Source organism: Augochlora pura, chromosome 2 (genome assembly GCF_028453695.1).
Source record: "Augochlora pura isolate Apur16 chromosome 2, APUR_v2.2.1, whole genome shotgun sequence".
Classification (NCBI taxonomy): domain Eukaryota; kingdom Metazoa; phylum Arthropoda; class Insecta; order Hymenoptera; family Halictidae; genus Augochlora; species Augochlora pura.
In genome coordinates, this window is record NC_135773.1 from 16653127 (window position 1) to 16672862 (window position 19736).

The 19736-nt window shown below is 43.5% G+C and overlaps 1 protein-coding gene across 1 annotated transcript; it reads left to right on the forward strand.

Annotated features, from left to right (window-relative positions):
* The first annotated feature begins 9730 nt into the window (after positions 1-9730).
* Positions 9731-17830, forward strand: LOC144478259 (cilia- and flagella-associated protein 43-like). The gene is made up of 8 exons (XM_078196023.1): positions 9731-10317; positions 10789-11634; positions 11896-12551; positions 12757-13599; positions 13669-13952; positions 14378-14803; positions 15465-16329; positions 17301-17830. The coding sequence occupies exons 1-8, from the start codon at positions 9731-9733 to the stop codon at positions 17828-17830; spliced, it is 5037 nt and encodes a 1678-aa protein (XP_078052149.1).
* The last annotated feature ends 1906 nt before the right edge of the window (positions 17831-19736 follow it).

The window sequence follows — 19736 nt, forward strand, 5'->3', positions numbered from 1 at the left end:
TTTAAATAATGAAGATTGAGAAAAATCCAGTTCGGTAAATCGAGGTTTTATCGCATACGATTTTAGCACTAGAACTATCGGACCTTAAATGAGATTAATGTGCATTGCTTTACAATACTGACAAGATTTGGTTTACTCAAACTTCGAACAACTTCTATTATAATATATGTTTCAGTATTATTAATATTGATATTGTAATGGCAGTAACTGCAATATAGAGGATCCGAGACTAATCATTTTGATTGATTTGGTAGTTTTTTAGTGTAAATGAACGTGGCACATAATTTCAAGCCTACGTTTGAAAGACATTTTCTAATTAACGTCAAAAAATCCGTGTTTACTTCAATTCATCACGACAGAGTATCTTTGAAGGTATAGAAAATATTTTCTTAAGAGATTTCTTGAGATAAGATTAGGATATATTCATCATTTATTATTCAACCGAGGAATTAGATTCATCAATTTGTTCGAAGAATGAACTTCTTAAATACGGTGTTTACGTTTAACAGTTTCACTGGAATGAATTACCGAGTACAGCAGAACCTCCGAATCACCAATTCCCGACTTATTTGCGATCGCATGTCTACCCACAGCCATCGGAGCTATTTACTTACTTTTACGTAAAATTAAAACATATTCTTGTGTTACATGTATCTAAGCTTTGAATTGGAATGAATTAATCTGTTTAATCTTGCATATTATATATTACTGTACGTTCAACAAAAATTAATTCCGACCAGCATAACACCTATTTATAAACTTAATAACCGCAAATGGTTAATTATTCTAATTCATCCGAAACAATCTAACACGATGCGTCGTAAATTAATTATACAGCACTGTAAATATCTAAGTCGCCGTTCCATTATCCAAGCTTTTAACTGCGGAAAACTGGTCCGATTGATCGAGCTGTTACTTCATTATTTTTTAAACAAATTTTCGACAATGTCTCAAAGTACTGGTGCAGCATTTATCGTGTGAAACCGAGTGGCAGAAGAATGGGAGAGAAATAAGCTTAATATCAGCGAGGGAGCCGAAAGTGGCCACTAGAAAAATCCGTAAGTGAAGATGCGTAACAGTGTGGATCGGATCGCGTGGCACAGCAGAAGAAAACCAAAATTTTCCCGTCACTGGCGAGGGTATAATCGAGGGTAGTCGGCGTGGCGGGGGAGTACGCGGGGGATTATAAATCACGAGGTTCACCGGGACCCTTTGACGACCCGACATTCGTGCACCCCACACCCCGGGCCGCACACAATATGGCTTGTTATACGCGCGCGCGGCCGCTTCGTTTTCGGTGTGCGTAAATACGTACGTAGTTACCTACGTTAGAGTCGTATCCCTACCTGGCCTGCGATACCAGCGACCGACCAACGCACGCACGCAGATACGACACGAGGGGAGGGACGAGAGGCCTCATTAACTGGTTATTAATAGCTCAGCCGGCTCATATTAATGACAGACGCATCTGCTTCTTATATATCTACCTGGCTTATCCGCTCTGCCCCCGGCTCGCTAAAGGGTCAACAATTTTTAGCGGTCCCAGAGGGGCCGCGAATGGTCCTCGCGGCACAGTGACGTCCGAATCACTCCTCGTCTCCGGCTTCAGGGTCGGTTTGATTCGAGACATTAATTAGCCCTCGCTACTTGCACGTCAGTCGCGGTTCGACCAATCGTTTCGCTCTGTGACTTCCATTTCAACTATTTAATTTAATTTGACATAGCCCAGCAATAATCGAAGGTTGATCAACATTGCTTAATTATCTCTTGTAATTAGTCTTACCCTAGTTCTTCAGATTCGCTTTGAAGAGGTAAAATACGTACAGTAGAACCTTGATTATCCGAACGTGTCAGATCGAAGTCGTTTATTATATGAATGCGTTTGTGCAAGACGTTGTGCAAATCGGCGAGAATTTAATTTAGCCTCGTAACAATGAATGTTATACATAGAATAACAATAATTTTAACATCAACAATATTAATATGATCAACAGAACGAGTGATGGAATGTAATAGATCAAACAATGATTATGACCATAATATCAACACTAAGATCAGGAATCAATGAATTAGGTATGATTACCAACAATAGTGATAACACAATATTCGAATGAACTAAAAGAATTACAAAAATAATCGAGTGAATGGTGGCAGCGATTTAAACAATTATAATGGTCACATAGTGTGCGATGTACTTCCTGCAAGAAAAAGGGAAAAGTGTCTAAGGTTGCGGACCGATACAATTTATTGAGAGGCAGATGAGTTTGTAGTGATTTTGGGGACAGGATTTATCCGAACCAATGAAAAGACTCAGGTATATAATACCACATCCGTCTTCATATTCGGTCGAAGAAAACGAGTCTTCCTCTGGAAAGAAGCTGAGGGCAGAGACTTCAGAACGAAAACAAATTTAAGACGTCTAGCTGGCATGCGGGATTATGGCGTTCGCGTTGCACCGTGGCCGAAATTTCCACGAACGGTATCGGCGATCAGCGTCCTGGATGATCGTCTTTGAAAAAAGCGTTCAAACCGATCGTTCTCTTCCTCTCGAGGCAGCTGCGTTTCGGTCTTAAGTTGCATGTCCGTTGGAGTCTCCGGCGCAGATTATAGATGCGTCCTCCGGGTGATCACAGACAAACGTTTAAATCGCTAAACGTCGAATTAGCCGCGATCTCTACCGTTCTCTTCGGCCTGGTCCGGCTCGGCGCCGTAAAAAATAATAGCCACACTGCTGCGTAGAGATAGCCCGGCTAGCTCCCGAGCTTTTGGTAGCGTCTCCTCCAACAGCTGCGATTCACTAGGAGACGCTTATTTACCCCGCTGTTCCTCCGTATTAATTCCTCGGGATCTGTAATCTTCCCTCGCCACCGTCGGCTCTCGAATCCTCGCCGTCTGGACGGACCGATTTATCGGAAGAACGCGTGTCCGGCAGCCTTTCTTTCCTTTCTCTCTCTCTCTCTCTCTTACTTTCTTTCTTTCTTTGTCTTTCTTCTGCTCTCGTTTCTTTTTTGACTCGTTATTCGTGTGGCAATTTGTGCCGGTCGATCCGCGATATCGTTCACGGCTCGGTCACGGTGCAATCATTGTGATCGTGTGCCGGTCAGGCTGCACCTGTGCCCTTCGATTCCGTGTGCTCTCGATCGGCTGGAATCAATTTCAGGAGCGGCACGCAGTTTTTAGAGGGTCGCAAACGCGAGCTAAACAATCTGCCTCGAGTTGCATTCGACAAAACAGGTACTAGTTCCGTTCCTTACAAATTTTTGTATCACCTTCGGCGATATTCATGGTCAGTATTTATTGTTCACATGTGGTGGTTCCAAACATCGTTATGCATACGAATCGACTTAGACTAGCGATACATATTGCTTAATGTGCAAGGAGAATCGATCGAGGTATCATGACGAAAATATGGAAATTTATTTCTTCATCGAAGCCATAGTCATTTATTTCTTCGTTTCTTCATAGATAGTGCAAGAGCAATGGCTGTAAAGTTTACAAATCATTTTCAGAGAAATGTGCATGTCCCGACGATTTAATTTACCGCAACTGTATGCGTAGTGTTGTCACTATACAGTGAATGTTTATTATGAAGATGTTTCCTCTCTGAAATAATTTTAAAAAGTTAAAAATAATATATCGACATTTTGTTAATCGGTCTAATATTTCTATTATTTTAATGTGCAACTGCTCAATTTCGCAGTGAATGCTTAAAATCCGCATTCTAGTTATAATGAAATATGGCTCAAATATTCTTGATTTTCGTTCTTAGTAAAACAGGTTAATAGAATTAACATCAATATGGAATTAAAATTGAAAAATATCTTTTCAAATTACAATAATATTTAAGATATCAGTTCACAACAAAATTAAAATTATTGTGAAGGAGGTACTATTCAAGCTTCTTTCTAATGTCATTTACTTTCTAATTATTCACTGTAACAACAATGACACAATTCTAGATAAAAAGGGCAGGAGAATATGTAAATACTGTAGTAATTCCTTTTGAAGTTGAGAACGTGAAGTATCAACAATATTACTAAACGTCCCAGAATATCTTGACTTTAGAACGAGTTTCCTAACAAGAACCACTTCACGAAAGTAAATCACCTAGATCAAGTGACATCTCGTGTCCGAAAAGGCTTAATAAGAACGAAGAGAAGTGTAGCAAATTAAAACTTCTAATGCCACGCAAACAATCTTAATATTATCATAAAATGAAATCATCTCGCCGAATTAAATTTAAATTGAGAAATTCAGTTGTCGGGCATCGATTACATTCACAACGTTCGCACGTTTCGCGTACAAAATTAGAAATATCCAATAAATTAGGGTAGAAATTTGTTTGCAAAACTGAGAAAATAATTTCGTCACCCGCGTTCGTGTAACGCGGCAGTGAAACCGTTAAATCAGGAACAACCAGCTCTTTGTCAAGATAGACGGCGTAGAGGAAAGGACAGCTCGCATTCAAAGTAGTAGCATCAGGCCCTAGGAGATTGAAGGAGGAACTCGATGGGATTCGGTCCTGACAGGATCCGTGGTGCACGCAGCAGCACGCGTGCGTGCCTGGCGTCCTGGCACCGAGGATGTTCTCTCGTGCGGTACGCGTCTACGGAGTGTGGGAACACGGGTCGAAAGGGAGAGAAACGGCGGGAGAGAGCGACGAAAGGAGCAAAGAAAAAGGAGAAAAAAGGTGGAGAGACCGCGGTGACCAGAAAGCGAACGAAGGAAGGAAGGAAGAAGAGAGAGAGTAAGAGAGAGAGAGAGAGAGAGAGAGAGAGAAGAGCAAGAGTTCACGGCGGAAAGAAAGCGTACAACGACGAGAAGGACGAAGCAGCAGCAACAGCAGCAGGAGAAGAAGAAGAAGAAGAGGACGAAGAAGACGCGAGCAAAAGGGTGGAAGGGAGGAGGTAGCATTTAATCAGAGCCCACGGTGAAGTGCACGGCGCGCAAGTGTATGTATATAGAAGCGGTGTGTATGGTTCGGTTAGTTTTTGCTTGGGAGGTTGCTTGGAAATTGGCGCCAAATTAGTAAGGAGGACGAGGCGAGGCTCACGGTGCCTTGGGCTGCGTGACGCGAGACATTAAAAGTAACCTCTGCTCTCTCGTACACCCCCGTCCCCCCGCCTCTTCGAAATCCTCTGCTTTCCTTTCCCTCTCCTCCTCTTGCTATCTCCGTCCTCTCCTTTCTCGTTCTCTCTCTCTCTCTCTCTCTCTCTCCCTCTCTCTCTCTCGATCGCACTCCGTCCGTCCTCCTCTGGGTTCATCCTCGTCCTTCCTCAGCCTCGTCCCGCTCCGAACCCTGATCTCGCCCGCTCCCTCGATCATCTCTCCGGCTCCTTTTTTTCGGGGCGCAGCAAGCCGCGCCAAGCGGAGCCGAGCCGAGCGGAGCCGAGCCGCGCCGCGCCGGTTTCGTGTGGCTCGTTTCTCCGCCGACATCGCGCGCGGCCAACAACACCACCTCCACGATCATCGGGGCCCCGGCAGCTTAGAACACACTCCTCTTCTCGGACGGTGATTGCCGGCCACGCTGAAACGCGGGAAAAAACGAACGAGACACGAGGAATCGCACTTGCTCCAACCTCCAACCAGGGACGGACGATGTGTGATAGCAGCCGTTTCAGGTGGTCGTTGTCGAAAATTGGTATCACGCCAACCACGGTCCTCTCTTCTGTTCGGAGGAGGCTCCGATGTCTGCCGCTCGCCGACGCCATAGAGCACGAAACTGCCGGGACCAAAAGTTACTGGAGTCTCTCACGGGACCCCGATCACCGGCCCTTTTTTCGCCGTGAGAACGGAGAACGTGGGACCCGCGCCCGAATTGGAGCAACACTCTACCTTCCTCTTGGCTCTTGCGCTTTTTTAGCCCTCGGTGGCGTATGATCGTCGCCGCTTAAACTGCAAACCTTTTTGCACCGGGTCCAAATTGTAAACCTGGTCCATGGGCTCTGTCCACGGTTTTAGGGCATTATAGCGCAAACGACGTACAGTAAAACTCCATTTATGTGAATTCGACGGGCGACATTCAGTTCGTATGTAACCGGGTGGGTTCGTATAATAGGAGTCCGCTGATTATCCCTACTACTTGCAAAGGTGCGTTCAAGTAACCGCAGTTTAGGTTCAGGTAAGTAGGTAGAACCTGTTCAAGAGGCTGGGTATTAAAGAAAATTTTGTTCGCATAAATGGAGCTGTACTATATTTTCGAAAATACGCCGCTAGTCCAAAGTATAGATTATCAACATCATAAAGTAATCGCGACATTTGTGAAATGAGAGTAGAAGCGTAGTGAAATATTTAGTATTTCCGCTGCATAGTCAATCTTCAGAATTCCAGCAAAAACTCCTTCCATTAACAACGTATCCAACTGAATTTCATAAAAATCGAAACGACGTTGAAATCTCCGTCATTTACTGCAAGATTCATTACAATTGACATAAAACAACAGAGATACTATTAACGGCGTTGTGCTCTTTTGCACACGGAAAAATGCATGAAGATGCAAAGCGTAGAACGACTCAAAGAACTATCGGATGGTCTCGAGGGCTTTGCGGGGATCCGGAGAACTAGAGTCGGAAGAAGAGTTTGGCAGGCTTAAGACAAAAGGTGATTAGGATACGCGCAGTCGATGGTGGTTTATAAAGACCCCCATAGCGTGGCGTGATGAGGTCAAGCAGCAGGGAGTCATCCGTATACCGAGGACCGATCAAAAACTTATCCTTGCGACGTGATATACTGCCCGTAGATACCTGCCAACCTCTTTCTCCCTCTTTCCTCCCTCTGTTCGACGACCTGGCCCAGACCTGGCTGCCTACCAAAGCGGATGTTTCAACGTCAGCTACCACTCAAGACTAGATCTTCAAGTATAGTTCTCTACTCGAAGTTTGCGACTGCTCTAGCTGATACTATCAGCCAAACGATAGTCCGATCTTGAACTTCTGAATCGCTGTTCTATCTTGAACTCCTTGACACTCCTGATCACTTCTGGCTCGAACATGCTCTTCAAACGATCACAATAATTGCTGTCGACGGTCGACTGCTATTCCTACCGAAGTTTAACCATGGCAAAACGGTGGGTAGGTCAAGCTTGTCCCGGCATATTTAAATTAATTATTCGAACCTTGGCAATTAAATAAACTTGTTCTCTGTTAGATTAGGCACAAAGGAAAAGGCTAATAAGTTTGCAAGAAATGTGTTCAATAATATGTTTTAGATAATTGCAATTAACAACAATTCTCAAAATTGTTGCAAGCATCGTGAATAGTACAATTGTAAGAATAGTTCGTTGTCCGAGGATAAGAGAAAGTATTGCGGTCAATGGATGAAAAAAAGTGTGAAATCGTATTCGCTTCTATAAAAGTCAGAAGCTATTTGAACGTCGCGATTAACCCTAAGGAGACAGTTATTTTATTTGGCTGTTCGTGCATATGGAATCGAGGGTGTTCGTTAAACACAGTAACGAAGCCAGGAATAAAAGAATTGCGTTGAATTACAGTAGAGCGATTTTTAGCGGCGTCGAGCATTTTAGTTCGGGACGGTGCGAGTGTTTAGCGATCGGCCAGAGCAGTCTCATTCCGTTTTCAATTTGCGGAGCCACGAATCAATTAAATCGGAAGTCTTGAAAATGATCGGGCGAATGTGATCGGTAATTACGACGGGGAGGCTTCTATATTGGGATCGTGCGGAGGCTCATAAATCGAGGATCGAACGTCCATCACTACCGAGGCACCGGTCGTCCTTTCCCGGGGCTTCGCGGTCCTTCCTCCTGTCCGTTGGCCGAACCTGTGGCCTCGCCATTAAATTGACGCCCGCTGGGACCACGTATTTGCATAACCCGACGCCATACGACCGATCCTATCGACGTCCTCGCGACTGGCCGCCGCCGCCTTCGCTTCATCGCGACCCGCGTGGGAACAACACCCTTCTTTCCCTTCGCCGCCGATACCGACCCTGCGAGGACAGTTTTAATGGCGGTCGACCAATGGCGGTGGCTGCTACCTCTCCGGAATCCTCCAGAAAATACTGGTACCTCCTGAACTTGTACTCGACAGATACCAGCGCGACTCCCGTAAAAAGCAAACCTGTATCGCACGGCTAATCGTCGCGTAAATATTTGCTAGAAGCTATTACCCTACTCGAGAATTCTTCGAGATACTGTTCAAGGTCGTCGGTACGAGTAGCGTCCTGGAGGCACTACTCGACGGTCGATTATGTTTTCTGTTAGTGGCAGATGTCTGTCATTATTCTGATGAGAACTAAATACTGATTGAAATGGATACCTTAATACAAACCTCAAATGCACCCTAAACTGATCTCGAGTTTAACAGATTTGTTTACCAGTCTCTTCAAACGGTTGACTGTATACCATTTCAAGGCGATCGGTGATAGACTTACTCACGCACTTAGGCTTTCATATTATTGGACATAGTTCTGGAATGATGATCTTTATTTCAGCCTTTTGGCCTGGAAATAAATCTCGGTCTTTACATTATCATTCGCATTTCTTGTTTTCTCTTTCGACTCACTCTTTTTGCTTCCATTTACATATTACTATTGCGTACAAAAATTTTAACGTAACCTCGTACGGTACAATCTCGATTATCCAGTTCTCCAATATCAGAAACGTTCGATATTTAAATATTCTTCACTCGTGTTCAATGAAAGACGAATCATTAAAAATGTAATCTGGCACTTTAAGTAATTGTTCTATTATCTGATCATTTATATTACTTAGACCTGATAATCGGGATTTTAATATACAGCAAAATAGACTAACAATAAAAGAGAACAATGTAAACAAAAGTTAAAAATGCACTAGATTTACAGAATTTAAACTAATTCTTTAATTTACGCTCGTTCATGTTGCAAAGATACATTTATGAGTTATCTATTCAATATATGTGTTAGTTGCTATAAGCACTGCAATGATACTCGTTAAAAATCAGAATAAATGTTTTACTTTTGTAAACTAAGGTAACAAAGCTGCTTTTAATACTACTAAAATTAAATGTATCTCTGTCTATCTGTTTCTTCTTTCCTTCACTCTCTTCGAGAGTGTCACCGAGTTCAAATCTAAATGGGTCGAAACGGAGCCAGGGCTCGTCGTCGCAGTGTTAAAGAGCAACTCGTAAGGGGACCACACACGGGGCCATGTCGTTGAGAGTCGGTACCGTCGATTAGCATTCGCGAGCAGCTCGCCGGTGGCAGCGACGGGCCGAAAAAGGGGGACGAGGCATAAATGGTCACGGATCTATCGTCGGCCGATGCACGGACAAAGCCGAGCGTGGACCATAGAGTTGCCACGATGACGTATGAGCCACCGAACCTCTTTGTGTCGCCTTGAATACCTCTTAAATTGGGGAACCAGATGAGGCGACGCGTCGGAGGGACTACTGAATATCGCTGCTGATACCGTCGCCATCTTTGGATCTGTTCCGCGATTTATCACCGTTCCTTGCCGATTCATTTCGCGCTTTGATCTGCGCGGAAAGTGCATTGGCTTTCGCCCAGGTCACCTCAATGCCGCCTTCTTGGAGGCTTCTCATCAAGATCGTCTTCCTCGGGCACAGTGAATCAAGCCTGAGAAATTGCCTCCAAGTTCCACGAGAATTTCGCACCACCCTATCGATGTCGTCAATTGTTCTCAACCAATGCCACGATCCAATGACATCTGCGAGGTTACGTTACGAAGATTTTCCAACATACCGGAATTTTACCTTCGCCGCTTCCAAGAACCATGGACTCAAAAGTGCAGAAGGACACCTGGCGACCCTACTGGGTTCGCGGAGGTCATGTCGAAGATATGATCTTCATCGGCAAGGACGTGATCGCCTGGTGCATCGGCGTGCACATCATATTTTTCAACGTGGCGCAACAAAAGGAGTCGATTCGATGGTGCTGCAACAGCGAGGTTGGCGAGGGTGCACACTGTTTATCAGGTCACTCGAGTCTGTCGATCTTCTGTTTCGCCGAGAGGGTGAGCAACCCGAAAATCTTGGTCTACTCGTATCCGTCCATGACCCTGATCGCCGAGTGCACGGGCGGCACCAGAAATAAGTACCTGTCCACTGCGTTCACTGCTCGGGACCATATGGTGTCCATTGGATGGTACCCAAACTTCCCGCTGGTCGTCTGGGCCTGGAGGACCGGAGAGAAGATCGCCAGAGTGACCACGTTCATGTACGACCAAGTTGGGGAGATCTTGAGGATCACTCAGGTTGGACTTACCGTGGCTGCTCAGATGGGCAGGACCTGTGGCAGATTGTACACCTGGGAGTTGGACATTGTCGGGAAGAACGTGACCCTGCAAGGTGAACAACTACAGTAAATTTTCTCAAATGGTTCATCCTTTTCGGGCAATTTAGAAAGATCGAACGCGATTCTGCGAGCCTCGCAACTTCTTTTTGTAGTTGTCGACATCTCGTGAGAACAAGAGAGAGAGAGAGAGAGAGAGAGAGAGAGAGAGAGAGAGAGAAATTATATTAATATAAATACACAGTAATGTTACAACAAGAATGATACCTTAACTTCTCTACTTTTAATTTTGTGTACATAGAAATTTATTAACATATTGGTGAGATTCTTCTACTTAAGATAAGATCAAACATGACACGCTTTAAGCCATATTTATTCAATTATATCGGGATTGATTTTATTTTATGTAATCAGAAATATCTGTCCAAACTACATCATGTTTGGTCTTATTTTAATCAGAAAACGATTAACTCATGGCCGATTCCGACGAACTTTAATATAAGCATAGGAATAACTCATATAGACGTAAGAATAACACAGGGATAACGTGAGCAGACCTCTGACAAGGGCGATGTGGGAGAATTTACTGCAATGCACTTTATACGACAATTTCATCAAAAGACATCCTCTTTTTTCAGACCACGAGATAAAACTGCCGCACCACGATCCAATCGCGTGGGTGGACTGGTCCTCAACCTCGCTGGAGCCTCTGCTGGCCATCACCGACAGGAACGGTCACATCTACCTCAGTAACTACGATGGCTCCAACGTTTACCGTATCGTCCTCTCCCAGCGCTGTGGTATTTGTCTAGAGTACGAGTCACCGATCATCAAGTGGTTCGGCGAGGGGCTCATCCTGCGCACTACCTTCTGCCAAATCCGATATTACTCGAAGAACGCGAAAACTCAGAAGTGGAATATGACGTGGTACGTCAAACTAGAGACCAAACCGTGCCTCCTCATAACCCACCCCGTCAAGACCGACTGGTGCTTTTATCACACGTTCGAGGGCTTCCTGATGGAGATCATTATGCCGAAAAGTGGCGATTATCCGATGGTGGAGAATTGCCTGAATTACGGTGCCAGTTTCAAGTTCATGGACTTCTTGTACCCCTGGTGTCATCACGTGGTCGGCACAGACGATTTGAAAGAGTTGGTCGTGCTGGAGTCTTTCAGTGGCAGTCAGCTGACTACCATTGATCTAGAGATCCAGAGCGAGATCACTTGTCAACTCTCGCATCTTGATTATCCGATGATCGTTGTGGGGACTCAGCAGGGTGAACTGATTTTTGTGAGCTTCGCGGCCCCTGAGGAACCGAAGATCGTTGCCTTCCTGCGGCTGCAGGAAGGACCTCTGGATTTGATCAAGTTGTCTTACAGTGGAAGGTGAGGTATTAACACTAGAACTACTGAGCCCTAATTTAATATATATATTGTTATATAATAACGATTAGATTATGTTTAATTAAACTTTCTACGATTTTTATTGTAAGATGTGCTTCAACGAAGAAGTTGATATAAAAATTTCTAAAAAAAACAGGAATTGTAAAAGAGAAAATCAGAAAGACATTTGATGTAGTACCAGTAAATGCTTATATTAGTAAAGATTAATAAAAATCGACTAATTATCATCTGCGATTGTTGCAGATCATTGATAGCCGCGGAAACTCAGCGCGGCAATTGCTACTGCATCAACTTGCGTCCAGAAAAAGCGTTCACAGTGCTAGGCATGGTGCAATCCCACAAAAGAATCAACGACGTGTTGATATACGAAGGCGCCAAGAAAATGATTGTGCTCTTGCTTTTGGCCCATAAGAAACAACCGGTCTTAGGCCAGAACCTGAGGTTATACGTTGTTCCAGAAGGCAAAGATCTCGTCGAAGAGTTTGCCGAAAATTTTGATTTATCTGGAACCTACTACAACTTATGGCATCATCCCTCCAACGCGATGATGCTCGTAGGAACGCCATACATGACGCGACAGTTACGGGTCCAGAAACTTCAGGATTTCAAGAGTATAAGCTTGGTGGACGGCCTGCTGACTGGTCACCTTGTCAAGATGGCGAACCTCTTCGTTGATAAACAATGGTTAACCAGCACTGCTTTTGACGGTATGGTCTATGTGAGAGACAAGACCCTGCGCAAGGTAACTGCTTGCTTCCTGTCGCACCATAGAGCGGACTTTGGTAGCGTGAAGGCTGTTGCAAATAAGATCGGAGACCTGATCGTGGTTATGGGGTATGATGGATCCTTGGTCGCCATGACACAGGTTCAATTTATATCTCTGACTATCAAAATATTAGGTCGAGTCATAAATAACTTTCACTTTTTCATTAAACATTTATTTCGTTTGTTTTATTTACTTTTTGTATTTACTTATTTACTATTGTTTATCTAGTGAAAGCAAAAGCACGTTTGTCCTCGTGACTCATAGCGGATAGATACGAATAATAAATTCTACCTAGCCGAATCAGAAGTTATCTCGACCTAACAGTTATTGCTTTACAGTTCGGTTGCAATTAATGCCTCTTCTTCCTCCAGCGCAGGATAATATATCCTCGTGTCCTGCAGATGCTCAATGTCTTTATCGCGTGGACTATACTCTCTACGACAAGAACGAGAAAAAGGTTCAATCGGACTACGCCAGTCTCTCTTCAGAACTTAATGAAATGCTGTCAGGTCCAAGGTATCAGTTCCCCGACCCTGAAGAAAACGGAGAGAAGACGTGGTTCGACTGGAGAAATGCAGCTCAACTGCAGAGAGAAGTAGCCCAGTGCGAGGAAGAGAGATCGCAGATTCTGACGGACTTCGAAGTGCTAAAGGGCAAGGTGAAGGCTCTGTTGGATGCTAATGAGATCTGTCCAGAGATCGAGAGACTTCCGGTGTCTGCGTTCGACTTGGACAGAGCCGGACGAGATCAGAAATTGAAGACCGGTCGTAATCAGTGCGAGGATCTTCATCTGGAGCTTGAACATGGCATTGGCGAGATGAAGAGAGTGTCGTATTGGTTGAAGGAGACTTTTTGGGATCCTCAGAAAGTGATAGGCAAGTGTTTGGTCGCCATCCTTGGTAACAGAGTAGTGGCTAACTATCCTGCGGTCGAGGGTGACCCGAGGACCGCGGAGTTACTGGAGTTCTCTCAGTTTTCCAAGGACAGTGTCTCGATGATCATCGACGAGGACACTTTCCAGCCCTGGAAGCTGTATACGGATGAAGAGCTGGAGGTGGAGCTTAACAAGTGCGTGAAACTGCATCACGAAGTGGATATCAAGATGGATATGTTGCTGGAGGAGGAAGAGGATGAGAAGGTGATCTCCGAGGTGGCATTGGCGAAGATGAGGGCTTTCGAGGGTAAGTTGGAGTACCTTCGCATGATGTCAGTCTATTCTTTATGAAAGATCGTTGGCTTGTATTGTCCAGGGACCATTGCACACCAGTTCATCGAGTTGTCACCCTGTTATTCTCAAATGGAGTCTTACGGATTCGGTCACGTGTTGGTGAACAATCGTTTCCTGTTACACGATTGCGAAAAAATACGCAGTTACTTTAACACGGCGTTTGAAGAAGTATACGCTCAGAAGGAGAGGGAAATGAATGTGATAAGAGATAGGATTGAGAGGATATGTTACATCAATTCAGAGTTGCAGACAATGTTCAGTGGAAGAGTTTCCTACATACCTGAGGATCCTACTTGGCACTGGCAGGTCTGTGTTCCAAATCAATCGTAAATTAACAAATAAGCTAGTGATAAATTAACGAATACACGGCTGCAATAACAGTTCAAATCGATTCTTGAACGACGCCATATTCTGTGGTCGAACATTAATAAAATTAAATCACGTGCAACGTGGTAGTCCCGTTCTAGATATCCTATAAAATTTAGCAAAAGATGCACATGTTTTTCTTTTCTTCCCTTTCTGTTCTCATCTCTTTTTCAATCTAATCCTTAGGACGGCATTGCAGATAAAGCTAGCCGTCAATTTCATATGCTGTTAGAAGGTTAATACTTCGATATCTCGACTCTATATCTTGAAATATATCATTCGCTAGTCGCGTAGAGATGGCCATCAGGTATAATGTCTTCAGCTGGATCATAGGTTCCCGGCAATCTTCATTTCTCTCTGCGTAGGAGAGCCCAGAAGGCGTTGTCAAGGTGTTCGATCACGAGGTAAAGGCGAAACCGTACATTTCGCCGTCGCAGCAAGAACTCCTAGACAGACAGGCGGCCGAGGCAGAGCGGATCAGGCGGTTGTTGCTGGCCGATGATTTTCGCGAGCGCGCCTTAATGACGATGATGGACGGCGTGCTGGAGGTTCGATGGGAGGACGTCATCAAGATTGACGTTCCCAAGCCCGCCTGCATGCTTGAGAAGCGACCGGAAGACTTCACCGAGGACGACATACTCGCCGTGAAGAAGTACGAAAAAGACGTGCAGTTCCTGCGGGAGGAACGCGAACGGTATAATAGGAAGCTGGAGGCGGAGTACACCAAGGTCATGGGACTTTTGCAGGAAGGAATCGACAAATTCAACACTAAGCTCGATCAACTCTTTCGGGTAAGCGTCCGAAATAGTTTACAATCCTCTTATGTTATTCAAAGTTATACTTTTGATTTTCGTAAAGGTTCGCATTTTGATATTTACTTCCACGAGTCATTTAAACGAAGGAAAAGTTTCTGAAACCATTGTAAGATCCAATTGTCCAGCATGTCCTACTTGTGTCTGCCACTTGAAGTTTGACACCGTTCTTCAAAGCGGACGAAAATGAAATATTTTTTCGCAACGTTTGAAATTTTTTTAATTTTATAAGTAATTAAAATTGAACCGATTGAAAATAACGCGAAAATGAAAGGAGTCAAAAATTATTCACATTAGTATTCGAGTCATTTTACAATCACCATTCAAACAATTTATTCGAATAAATAGATAAAACAATTTCTGAAGCATAATGAATAATATTCGACTAAAACGATTTCTATTTGAAATAATTCGAATAACGCTCAACTGTGGTTTCACTATGATTATTGCTACAGAAATAAAAAAAGGTATACATTCGTCAATGAGTCGGTGGACTCAAATTTTATAGAAATCGTGAAATTATTTCAAACGCAATGTTCTTCACAGCATCAGCTGATCTGTTATAATTCGAGAGAGACAAAAATCCATTTTCTCTCGGCAAAGTCGCGTCGATTATTGAATCTCTACCACAATCCCGTAGCTGAAGATGAACATCGAGTCGGCCATAAATCAGATGCATCTGCGATACGTCCGCGGTTGCTTGCGCAACTATCGTCGAATGGTATCCCTGCGCGAGGAAGAGAAGATCAAGAAGCAGGTCTCGAGTAAAGAGAAATACTTGGTCATCTTGCAGAACAACATGGAAATCTTCAAAAGCCTGCACCAAGAGTTGTGGATGCAGCACGAGTTGATAACGGCTCGCGAGAAGACGTTGTCCAAGCGATTCAAGGGCGAGTTCTCTACAATGAACAAGTTCCACGTGGATCTTTTAGATCGCCAGTACAGACGTCGACCCAGAGTCAATTTGAAAAACCTAAGTTCTGCCGAGTTCGCGGATCTGGTAGCTCACGTATCAGTTAGGTCCAGACTTGTGTACCTTGCGCACGATTGCAAGGAGTACCTGAAGGCTCTAGACCAGTTAGACACTCGGCCAAGCGTCCTCCCGATGTCGTTGGATTCTGCCGATTGGGAGCATTTGGTTAAGGTGCGAAGGTACAAGATCGAGTCAGAGTTGAAGCTCAGAGCGAAGGAAGCGGAGATCGCGGACGCTGAGAGAGTGATCGAAGGATTTAGGAAGAAGATCGAGAAGTGCATGGCTGATATCGAGCAGATCAAAGAGAACCTCGGTGAGAATCGACGGCAGAGAACGGTCAGTGAATTGGATCTGGAGATGCAGTTTGTGATGAAGATGGGGCAGGTGGAGGTCGAGTTGACCGGAGACTTTGAGAACACTAGGAACGTGGTATTGGTGACCAGGGATGAGATACTGGCGGTGAACGTGTTGATAGAGGCTGCTGGTCAGTGCAAGCTGGAGGCTCTTTCACGACTATTGGACTTCCAAAGAGGTTTTATGCCAAACTTGCTTTTCCATTGGCTTAGGGTATTTATAATCAGTTCCTTCGTGGAATTTTGCACAATGACATGAATGGAACTTATACGATTACATTAAGTCATTGATTACGGATATTTATGCAAAATAAATACTATCCGAGTTATTAAGAAATATGAATCAGATAAAAACATCTTTCCTCTTTTAACAATCATAGTAAGTTGAAAGTAATGTAGCAATATTCTTCAATTCTTCTAATGTCTTTTTAGTTGTATATTTGACCTATTCATTTTTGTTATAAATGCATCTATTTTACAAATGATTTATTTTAACTGATCTTCAATCATTCAGTATTTTTCTAAAATTTACAAAACATTTCGTAAACTCGGTATTAAGAAAATTGAAATAATATTTATGATATTTTAAGGATGTCCTTCTTTGACATACTTTAATAAATAAATAATCAATTGAATTTAAAGAGAAATATTTAACACTGAAACTACCACCACTGATCAACTAAGCGATTTTACATTTTTGATTTCATAAGTTATAAAGTTGCTGCCATTAGAAGTTGTTGAATATATTTCATTGTTCGAGTACACATTATTGTAAAAACTACAGAAAATTAAAATAATTTCTATCTAGCAATTCTTATAAAGTGACAATTGTCAGTCGCTCTTAGATCTTGGAAGGGTTAGTGTTAATTATGTTCGAAAATAAGGGTCAGTAATTGTAAACAGCAGATTTTAATACAAAATAAAAATTGCCATCATCAATTCCACGTAATAGAAACCAAGTAGCAAGTTGATTCTCTCTATTTATCTCAATTGATTAGAAACAATATAATTATATAATAATTGACGTTATAAAATGCCTTTAAATTTTGCCCAATTTTAAATTATAACTAGCTAATTTTGCTATAAATGCATAAAGTCTGCAGTCTACCGCTCATTAACTGGCCACTGACCAATTTCACGGTTTTCCCAGGCACGAAATTGAAAGAGTGGATCCATGGCTGCCGCAAGAAGCAGCTGAGCGATCTGCAGGAGGACTTGCGTTTCCTCGGAGTAGTGACGGTGACCAAGGAGATGCAACAGTATCTAAAGCGAAAAGCCAAGAACCTTCCCGACGACAAGACCTTCGAGCGGATGACCGTGGACGTGGAAGCCGCGAAGGCGCAGTGCGAAAAGTTGATGGAGAGCCGCAAAGCTCGACTGGCCTCCATACAAAAGGACATCGCGATCACCAGGAGCAAGAACGAGGAACTCGATCGGCAGATCTTCGATCTGAACGTGTCGAGGTGCGACATGGAGCTTCACCGCGATCATATCGCCGAGGCAAGACAGCGACAACACACGGAGAGGAAGATCAGAATGGTCATGAGGCGATCCAATCTGATCAAGAAGCTGCAGGATAATTACGCGGAGCTGTTGGAGCTGCAGACCTTGCACGAGTTGCTCAGACTGAGACGATACCCCACGCTCCACTTCAAGTTCCTCGACGACAACGACAAGTAGAGGCCCGATACCGACGCAATCATCTAGGCGTCCTTCTTAACGATCCCCGGCATTTGCTAGTCGCGTGACGAGCTGCTTCTTAGGAACTACTTTTGATTAATGAAGTCCTGCGTGGATACAATGTTGCAGATTGGGATCGCCTGGTAATTGCTACGTTCATTCGGAGTTTTAATTTTGTGTAGGCCAGCTTTAGAGTATTTGTTGCACGGAGAATTGCAAGTTCGAAGCGATAAGTTTACCGCGAGTGCATCGATTGTGCCAACGCCGCGAAGTTTTCAATCACTCGTATTGAATTTTACAATTTCAATTCAGTTTTAAGTTTAAAATCGCAAGCTTCTAAATACGAATTTGCTAATTGATTTAAACGTAAGTTGCCCAAAGTTTCGTTCAACTCTGAATTTAAATTACAATCGATTACAAGTCGTTCAGTTTAAAGTTTTACTTTGCTTGTTCGCGACTTCGCTGGCCAAACTTTCTGCACACGTTATATCATACACTCGGATAAAATCGGACCCGGTAATTTCGATAATTCCCCGGAGCGTTTGACCGCGATGGAAGTATACTGTGTAGAAAATTTTAGCGGGTTCACCGGTGCGGATTTGTTTAACGGGCCAAAGCGATAGACCGAATGAATAGGAATAGAGGTGAAGCGAGTCGTGCGGTGAAACGGACGTGAATACGTTTATTTTCGGTGGGTTTAGGTTCAAATACATAATTGGCAAACTCATTAGAACTGAATTTATACCGAATAACCGCATCGAATATAATTTGATCTTCCGACCATCAAAATTATTGCAGCCACCGCACTGCGGCCGGTGATACCGATTATCAATTTGACATACTTTCCTACAGCGACTCTCATTATCGTACCATTTAAATAGCGCAATTTGTTTTAAGCTGAACCAAACGATACGAGTTTCGGCGAACACGAATGTTGCGGAACACGTTCGCAAAACGTTCGATTACTTTGATCGAATATGTTTTGCCGCATGATGACAGAAAAACCAATTAGAACAGTATTCCCATGGTGAAAGAGGCATTGTCTCTGGCAGGTTTACGTGTCCCAAAGATTGTTAAATTGCGGCCGCGGGTCGGATTTAATCAGAGTCGCTTAGGCTCGCTCTCACAAAGGACAAGCGGCAATTTGCAGGGTAGCATAAATCACCGGCGGGACACCTCGGATCCGATACATAATAGGTGTCGGTCGATCTATACACTTTTTCACCATAAATAACTGTACTAATAGTATAGCAGCGAGATGAATGATGCCACGGTGAACGCGGGCATACCAACGGATCGCCGCGAAACGCTCTCTCGCGTACGAATCAATTTTCATCTTGAGAAATTCCCAGGTGGACCCGTTTTTCGGGGATCAACCCCTTGCATGGACAAAAAGGAACTCGAGACTCACTGTCTGACGATTAAACGTCCGTGTCCAACGTTCTCGTCGGCGGTGTTTTCTCCATTACTCGCGATCGACTTGCCACCATTCATTTTTTACCATCAAAGCTCGACGACACTATACGAGAGCCCAGAGAACGTGCTCGAAACCATCTTCGACCATTTCTCGATCTATTATTCTTGATTATTCAATTCCGTTGACTTCGAACAGTGGTCTAAATTCGGTGATTTAATTAAAACATTTAAAACTACATCCAAAGTGACGTAATTTTTGAAATTCTTACCACAAAGTCCTACCGTACTCGTAATATCTGCACTCGTAATTCTGACTTCGTCGTTCGGGTAAGTAAATAAAATATGTGTAGAATAAATATATTATATTTTATTATGTTTGAAGATACGTCAGCTTTTTATTTTCTGTAAGAAGATTATTTCTAAATGTAAATTGTTTATGAATGAAATGTATTCCTCGTCCCCACTTACGTAAGTCTATAAACGATTGTCT

What these genes read in the sequence shown, in the direction of transcription:
- LOC144478259 (XM_078196023.1), top strand. Translation starts at nt 9,731, where the DNA reads ATGGACTCAAAAGTGCAGAAGGACACCTGGCGACCCTACTGGGTTCGC. An exon ending in CTGCAAGGTGAACAACTACA is followed by an intron (nt 10,318 to 10,788) that starts GTAAATTTTCTC and finishes AGAATAACACAG; the next exon opens with GGATAACGTGAGCAGACCTC. An exon ending in AAGTTGTCTTACAGTGGAAG is followed by an intron (nt 11,635 to 11,895) that starts GTGAGGTATTAA and finishes CGATTGTTGCAG; the next exon opens with ATCATTGATAGCCGCGGAAA.